The 8,454-nt window shown below is 48.1% G+C and overlaps 1 protein-coding gene across 2 annotated transcripts; it reads right to left on the bottom strand.

Moving 5' to 3' along the window:
• Positions 1 to 1,878: 1,878 nt before the first annotated feature.
• On the bottom strand, positions 1,879 to 8,004 carry LOC116678845 (lithostathine). 2 transcript variants are annotated; one of them, XM_032508573.1, is made up of 5 exons: positions 7,690 to 8,004; positions 5,425 to 5,766; positions 4,297 to 4,413; positions 3,327 to 3,367; positions 1,879 to 2,478 (listed from the first exon to the last, which is right to left on the bottom strand). In XM_032508573.1, the coding sequence occupies exons 1-5, from the start codon at positions 7,916 to 7,918 to the stop codon at positions 2,422 to 2,424; spliced, it is 786 nt and encodes a 261-aa protein (XP_032364464.1). In that variant the 5' UTR covers positions 7,919 to 8,004; the 3' UTR covers positions 1,879 to 2,421. The 2 variants fall into 2 exon arrangements, with proteins under 2 accessions (XP_032364464.1, XP_032364463.1); XM_032508572.1 differs by lacking the exon at positions 1,879 to 2,478 and having other exon boundaries at positions 3,129 to 3,367.
• Positions 8,005 to 8,454: the final 450 nt, after the last annotated feature.

The raw sequence follows: 8,454 nt of genomic DNA, 5'->3' as shown, positions 1-8,454 counted from the left end.
TTAAACTGATAGAGACGTCCCCCAAGAGACCTGCAGCTGGAATCCAGCAGAAGGGGGTCTACAAAGTCTTAACGCAAGGGGGCCAATCATTTAGCACGCACCACTTTCAGTTTTTTATTGTCTAAAACAGTTTAAAATATCCAATAGATTTCGTTCCACTTCACAATTGTGTCCCACTTGTTGGTGATTCTTCACAAAAAAAAAATGTTCTATCTTTATGTTTAAAGCTGAAATGTGTCAAAAGGTTGAAAAGTTCAAGGAGGACCAATACTTTCACAAGGCACTGTATATGTTAGGGATAATTCTAAAGAATTCCCCCTTTGGTTCGCTACACACACTACATGTTTCCAGATCTCAGACAGAAGACAGGAGACTGAAATTAAATAAAGTACCTGCTGGCAGGGAAGGCCTCAGAAACGTCTCATCAGACCTGAGCAACTTTGGAGAAATTCCCCGGAAGGCAGTTTTTTTATTAATCAAAAAAGAATCAGGTTACATACACACATACACATGTACCTGTCCTCTCCTCTAGGTGGGGTTCCATAGTTTAATTTGGTTTCTCTTGACTCTGAAGGAAGTGAGTTTTACGATGCTAAAACGACGTTTATTTACACGGAGCACCTCGGCACACAGACTTAATTAACCTCCATGTAGAGAAAAACTTGATCATACACCAGAAATAAGTTATGACCAGGAAGAGACAGGTGGGGGCAGCACTGTGTACGTCGTCACGGCATCACGGCCTGGCTGTTTACTGGGTCATGGTGATGGAGGAGTACCACGAACTACACGCCCGAAAACATTCAGCTAACGGCGAAAGATTACAACAAGATGCTGAAATTACTTCTTCTTCGTGGGGTATGACGCGTCAAAACCCATCAATGAGATCGCACCGCACAGGAAGTTATGTGGAGTCCTATGTGGAGTCCTATGTGGAGTCCTTTGTGGGGTCCTATGTGGAGTCCTATGTGGAGTCCTATGTGGGGTCCTATGTTGAGTCCTATGTGGAGTCCTATGTGGGGTCCTATGTGGAGTCCTATGTGGAGTCCTATGTGGAGTCCTTTGTGGGGTCCTATGTGGAGTCCTATGTGGAGTCCTATGTGGGGTCCTATGTTGAGTCCTATGTGGGCTCCTATGTGGGGTCCTATGTGGGGTCCTATGTGGGGTCCTATGTGGAGTCCTATGTGGAGTCCTTTGTGGGGTCCTGTGTGGAGTCCTATGTGGAGTCCTATGTGGGGTCCTATGCGGGGTCCTATGCGGAGTCCTATGTGGGGTCCTATGTGGAGTCCTATGTGGAGTCCTATGTGGAGTCCTATGTGGGGTCCTATGCGGGGTCCTATGCGGAGTCCTATGTGGGGTCCTATGTGGAGTCCTATGTGGGGTCCTATGCAGGGTCCTATGTGGAGTCCTATGTGGAGTCCTATGTGGAGTCCTATGTGGAGTCCTATGTGGGGTCCTATGTGGGGTCCTATGTGGAGTCCTATGTTGAGTCCTGTGTGGGCTCCTATGTGGAGTCCTATGTTGAGTCCTATGTGGGGTCCTATGTGGAGTCCTATGTTGAGTCCTGTGTGGGCTCCTATGTTGAGTCCTATGTGGGGTCCTATGTGGAGTCCTATGTTGAGTCCTATGTGGGCTCCTATGTGGAGTCCTATGTGGAGTCCTATGTGGGGTCCTATGTGGGGTCCTATGTGGAGTCCTATGTTGAGTCCTGTGTGGGCTCCTATGTGGAGTCCTATGTTGAGTCCTATGTGGGGTCCTATGTGGAGTCCTATGTGGGGTCCTATGTGGGCTCCTATGTGGAGTCCTATGTGGAGTTCTATGTGGAGTCCTATGTGGAGTCCTATGTGGAGTCCTATGTGGAGTCTGGTTTCACAGCTAACTAGCTATGCTAGTAAAGATTATAATATATATTACAATCTTAATATATTATATATTTACATATTATAGATCATAAGATCATAATAAAGATTACAACAAGCATACTGACGGATCCGCATTTTATGTGGCTCAGTGGTAGAGTGGTTGCCTGCCAATCGGAAGGTTAGTGGTTCAATCCCCGGCCCTGCAGTCCCATGTCCAAGTGTCCTTGGGCAAGACACTGAACCCCGAGTTGCCCCCGATCCTGAACCATCGGAGTGGGCATGTGTGTGAGTGTGTATCTGATGATCAGGTGTGTAGATGTGTGTGAGTGTGTATCTGATGAGCAGGTGTGTAGATGTGTGTGAGTGTGTATCTGATGAGCAGGTGTGTAGATATGTGTTTGTGTGTATCTGATGAGCAGGTGTGTGGGGCAGCCTCCATGTTGGATTTGTAACATTATTATTATTTGTAAGATTATTGCAGTATGTGTGAGAGCGTAGAGTAGGTGTGGTCCTGGTCCTGGTCCTGGTCCCTGCTGGCTGCATCCGGGCTCTGGTAGGTTCAGTCCTCGTGGGTGGAATGTGGAGAAAAGTTGACGTAGTCATGGTCCGGGACGACCTGAGGAAACAGAGTACACATGAAACCCAGTTCTAGTCCATGAAACGAACACACATAATACACATCTACTTTATTTATTTCATCTCTGGATCCATAACGACTCATCTTAAATCCAACGCTGTCCACTCCAGATACTGAGGCTGAGTTCTTGGAGGCTTTTTAGTCATTTTGAAGAAGAGTGCCTTGATTTCCTGTTTTCTTTACTTAACTGAATTCCCGACCCCGAGGAGCACCTCCAGTCCCCTGACAGACCTTCCTGAGCCCCCTGCACCGTTCTGTCTGGCCTATGACCTTTAATCGTCAGATCGACCTGTTTGTTCATGGTCACAATGAATCCTCCATGCTCGCTGAAGCCGTGGTGTTCCACAAGGCTCTGTACTTGGACCCTGTCTCCTTTTCTATGCTTGGGGTAGGCAGTATTATTAGGACACACTCTATTGACTTCCACTGTTATGCAGATGATACCTAGTTCTATCTATCTATCTCACCAAATGGAACCAATCAGTGTTTCTGCTATTTAAGATTCAGAAGCATTTGGTCTGCGCCGACTCAAAGTGAGAAGCCACATTAATGTTTTGGACATTGCTTTATAGGAAGAAAGAGAAGGCAGAAAATACTCAGATATTCCAAATTCACGTCATATTTCATCTGCTTTCTCTTTAGAAAGCAGATGAAATATGACAGAACATTGATGCAACACTAGCGGACCCCGTTCAGTACAGAAAGGGTCAGCCTGAGATCCGGCTCTTTTTCTCAGATTATCTCGTCTATCTCCTATTAATCCCATCGCTGGTGACTATCCTGTGGATTGGTGCACGTTGGTCAACAGAGAGGACACAAAGAGTTACCTCCATGTTTACGCCGTCCGAGTTTCCTCCGCTGTTCAAACCTGTGAAGCATACAAAATATTGTTTTATTATAATGAGTAATTATAGCTGCATATGAGGTTAGAGAGTCAGTGAAACAGCCAATGATAAAACACCAAGCACACCAACTCCATAGTGACTGTTTCCCTGGTAATCAGAACGGATCCTGGTAGGAACCCTAACCTGCAAACTGCATGAAACTGTATTTCCAATTTTCTATTTTCTTCCTTCCTCACTTCTTAGAGCCTGCATTGAAGAAATTGGGCTTGCGACATCACATGTTAAAGCCTCTGAATACTCTCCTCGGTGAGTCTGGTCTCTGCTGGATAGACTCGGCTCAGGTTGAACGAGAGCTCCAAAATGGGAATTTACAATATATTCTACCAATAAGAATGATACAGTCATTAGTCACGCCCTAACAGGACACTCACGAAGATGTCAAGCTATAATAGTTTAAGGCTCTAGATGCCGAGTTGTTCCTGTTCTCCATCAGAGGAACCTCTCTTTTAGTTTAAGGCTCTAGATCCTGAGTTGTTCCTTTTCTCCGTCAGAGGAACCTCTCTTTTAGTTTAAGGCTCTAGATGCTGAGTTGTTCCTGTTCTACATCAGAGGAACCTCTCTCTCTATGTTTAAGGCTCTAGATGCTGAGTTGTTCCTGTTCTCCATTAGAGGAACCTCTCTTTTAGTTTAAGGCTCTAGATGCTGAGTTGTTCCTGTTCTCCATCAGAGGAACCTCTCTTTTAGTTTAAGGCTCTAGATGCTGAGTTGTTCCTGTTCTCCAACAGAGGAACCTCTCTTTTAGTTTAAGGCTCTAGATGCTGAGTTGTTCCTGTTCTCCAACAGAGGAACCTCTCTTTTAGTTTAAGGCTCTAGATGCAGTATTGTTCCTGTTCTACATCAGAGGAACCTCTCTCTCTATGTTTAAGGCTCTAGAGTTCTTCTGCTGCCTCACCATCAGGTTTGCACTTCCTCCGAATGCAGATGATGGTCAGCGTCAGCCCAGAGATGAAGACAGTGATGAAGACAGTGATGATGATGACAGTGATGATCACCATGGACACTGGTACACCTTCATCAGAAAAATATAAAAAGGAAATAATGCCCAGGTGCAATAAAATATATATTCACCAGTAGTATTTATACAATGTATGTTTCCAGGGCAATATCATGACAATGTTTTCTGTGTACATTAACGATGTGGAAAGTCTCAGATGCAATTTTGACCTTAATAAGGTCCTGAACCCCCAAATCCCTAGTCGAGGCACCGAGGCATATTCCTCGTATGTGGTACAAACTTAGCAGTGTGTACATGTACCTCTGGGTGGGGGTGTCTCAGTGTGTACATGTACCTCTGGGTGGTGGTGTCTCAGTGTGTACATGTACCTCTGGGTGGTGCTGTCTCAGTGTGGACATGTACTACTGGGTGGTGTCTCAGTGTGTACATGTACCTCTGGGTGGTGCTGTCTCAGTGTGGACATGTACTACTGGGTGGTGTCTCAGTGTGTACATGTACCTCTGGGTGCTGGTGTCTCAGTGTGTACATGTACCTCTGGGTGGTGGTGTCTCAGTGTGTACATGTACCTCTGGGTGGTGGTGTCTCAGTGTGTACATGTACCTCTGGGTGGTGGTGTCTCAATGTGTACATGTACTTCTGGGTGGTGGTGTCTCAGTGTGTACATGTACTTCTGGGTGGTGGTGTCTCAATGTGTACATGTACTTCTGGGTGGTGGTGTCTCAATGTGTACATGTACCTCTGATATGTCTTTTCCACCAAGGCTAACCAGGTGCTGGTTCCGGGCTGGTGCTGTTGCCAGTTTGGTGCTGGTTCCACTCGGCAATTATCTAAGAACCAGCCAGAGTAGGGCTACGTCACAACGTCACTGCAAGCACCTCCGTTGTCATAGCAACGCGTTACGACTATCAACAATAATGGAGGACTACATACCGATGCTCCCGGGTTAAGACTCACCTGGACCCTGGACCGTAGCACTCACCTGGACCCTGGACCGTAGCACTCACCTGGACCCTGGACCATAGCACTCACCTGGACCGTACCACTCACCTGGACCGTACCACTCACCTGGACCGTAGCAAATGAACGCTCTCTCCATGTCACATGGCCAGTCCTCCCAGGCTCCTGATTGGCTGAAGTCTGCAGCCACGCAGGTCTGGTTCCGGTTGTTGTTATTAGGTTGTCCGGTCTTCCAGAAGCTGAATGAGGAGTTACTACCATCAGACCACTTCCAGGGGTCTCTGAAGAGGCCAAACCAGAATACACCTCCTCCACTTAGCATCCCCTGTATCTTCTGGTTCTCTGCCATGTTTCTCACGCTGGCCAGGTCTGTGTGGTGGGTTCTGCAGTAGTTCTGGGCTCTAGTCCAGGACAGGCCATTGGGGATGATGACAAAATTCACCTCTGACCCTGAAAATGGAGCAGAGAGAAGTGTAGATGAGAGCGTAAGATGTTTGCACGTGAACATGCACGAGTCCAATCTCTAGAATATAAGATGTCTTCCTCTGAGTTGCAGTTTAACCCGGTGGATGAGAGGGTCGCCTCCCTACGCCTGCGGGGGGGGGGGGGGGGGGGGGGGGGGGGTCTGTTGTTTGTGCATATGCACCAAAAAGGAGTTTGGATTATTAGACCTTCTTGGAGATCTGGTATGCAGTCCTGTATGGGGGATTGAGTCCTGAATGGGGATGGAGTCCTGTATGGGGCTCCAGTGGTGGACCTTGAATGGAGTCCAGTATGGGGCTCCAGTAGGGGACTCCATAGTTCTGCTAGGGGACTTCAACGCACATGTGGGCAATGATGGAGATACATGGAGAGGCTGATTGGGAGGAACGGGTCCCTGATCCAAACCAGAGAGGTTGTGTCTTGTTGGACTTCTGGTCTAGTCATGGATTGTCTAAAACAAACACCATGTTCAAACATAGGGATGCTCATAAGTGCACGAGGTACCAGAGCACCCTAGGGTCTACATAAGTGTACGAGAGACGTGGAGCTGTCAACTGATCACCATCTGGTGGTGAGTTGGTCGAAGGGGAACTCCGGACAGACCTGGTAAGCCCAAACGGGTGGTGCGGGTCAATTAGGAACGTCTGGAGGAGGCCCCTGTCCGACGGACTTTCAACTCACACCTCCGGCGGAGCTTTTCGTGCATCCCTGTGGAGGCTGGGGGCATTGAACCTGAGTGGACAATGTTCAAAGTTTCCATTGCTGAAGCTGCAGTGGCGAGCTGTAATCTTAGGGTCTTGGGTGCCTCAAGGGGCGGTAACCCACGAACACCCTGGTGGACACCGGTAGTCAGGGAAGCCGTCCGACTGGGGAAGGAGTCCTTCCGGGATATGTTATCCCAGAAAACTCTGGAGTCAATTGCAAGGTACCGACGGGCCCGAAGAGCTGCAGCCTCTGCCGTGACAGAGGCAACGTAGCGGGTGTGGGAGAAGTTTAGAGAAGAAATGGAGAAGACATGGAGAAGACATGGAGAAGGACTTTCGGTTGGCACCAAGGTGATTCTGGAAAACCGAAGCGGGGAATCATCCAAGCTGTGGACAGTAAGGATGGGACGTATCGAGGCGTACGTGGGGAGGGGTTGAGGGGCTCAGGATCTCATTGCTGCTTTTTGCAGATGATGTGGTCCTGATGACATCATCGGTCTGTGACCTTCAGCACTCACTGGATCGGTTCTCAGCCGAGTGTGAAGCGGCTGGGATGAGGATCAGCACCTCTAAATCTGAGGCCATGGTTCTCAGCAGGAAATCGATGGAGTGCTTTCTCCAGCTACGGAATGAGTCCTTACCCCAAGTGAAGGGGGTTAAACACCTTAGGGTCTTGTTCTCAAGTGAAGGAACGATGGACCGGGAGATTGGTTGGCGAATTGGAGCAGCGGGGGGGGTATTACATTCAATTTATCGCACCGTTGTGAAAAAAAGAACTTGCCAGAAGGGAAAGCTCTTGATCTACCAGTCAGTTCTGGTTCATACCCTCACCCATGGTCCTGAAGACAGAGTCATGACCAAAAGAAACAGATTCAGGGTACAAGCGGCCGAGATGGGTTTCCTCAGGAGAGATTATATCTCCAACCTGGCCGGGGAACGCCTCGGGATCCCAGTCGAGCTGGTTGATGTGGCTCGAGAAAGAGAAGTTTGGGGTCTCCAGCCGGAGCTTCTGCCCCTGTGACCCGATACCGTCTTATTATCTCTGTCAGCTGGAAAGCTCTTTGAACGGCACCACCTGGCTGGAAGCTGCTGTTGGTCGGAGGGACTGTTACCACGGAGACCGGAGTAATGAAAACAAAGAGGCAGAGAAGCAGAGAAGGGAAACTTCACCAGGTACTACTCTCACCTCTGACCTCTGAGCACACTGGATAACGGTTGTCGTCACAACCGTCGTCGTACCAGAGACCAGTAGATGGACTAATTGCTGTGCAGACTTTTCCACTGTGTCCAACATCTGGTTGTCCTGGCCCCCATCGCCTGAAGTCCGTCTCCCTGGGTTTGTAGAAACCTGGGTCTGACAGGGACCACCTCCAGCTGTCCCGGACAGTCCTATCCAGGCTCTCTGGTGGAGACATAAAGAATTAGACTCTGGTCTAGCTTTTTGTTGGAGACCATATGTTGACCTAATCCTTCCATCTCCTGTCTCCATATCAGTCTGATCCTCTACTCCACCTTCATTCTGTTTCCCTGCTTTAAGACCTCCATCAGCGTCTGGACCACATAGATCTCTGCTGTTATAGAAACTGTTTTGGGATGTTTTACTTTAGTTTTACTGTCGACTGAGGATTAAACTCAAACTCTTTAGACTTCTACTACATTTCTAAGATGAATATTGTAGTTTTTCCTGCTCTCCGTGTAGTTCTTAGTTCCTCTGGAGGGTTTCATCCCTCCTGTCAGAAAGACTAGACATGAAGTAGAAAGGGGAACTCATGTAGCTGTTCTTGGAGTAGAACATCTGGTCTAGATCTGCGGTGTTGTTCAGGATCTTCATGACCTCCATGTGGTCTACAGAGACCAGGTCTGTGTGTTTCTCTCTGCAGTATCTCTGGGCTTCAGCAAAGTTCTTCCTGTCATACACAAAATAGTACTGACGTCCAGCAGCTGATGAGAC

The sequence above is a fragment of the Etheostoma spectabile genome, unplaced genomic scaffold (genome assembly GCF_008692095.1).
Source record: "Etheostoma spectabile isolate EspeVRDwgs_2016 unplaced genomic scaffold, UIUC_Espe_1.0 scaffold00008346, whole genome shotgun sequence".
Lineage (NCBI taxonomy): Eukaryota > Metazoa > Chordata > Actinopteri > Perciformes > Percidae > Etheostoma > Etheostoma spectabile.
Note: the sequence above shows the minus strand (reverse complement) of the source record. Positions and strands in the feature narration are given on the sequence as shown.

Excerpts from the sequence above, each read along its gene's own strand:
- LOC116678845 (XM_032508572.1), bottom strand. The coding sequence starts at position 7,918 with ATGTCTCCACCAGAGAGCCTGGATAGGACTGTCCGGGACAGCTGGAGG. Across the intron at positions 5,767-7,689 it reads AGTGTGCTCAGAGGTCAGAG|GGTCAGAGGTGAATTTTGTC; the intron begins GTGAGAGTAGTA and ends CTCCATTTTCAG. Across the intron at positions 3,368-4,296 it reads GAGGAAGTGCAAACCTGATG|GTTTGAACAGCGGAGGAAAC; the intron begins GTGAGGCAGCAG and ends TATGCTTCACAG.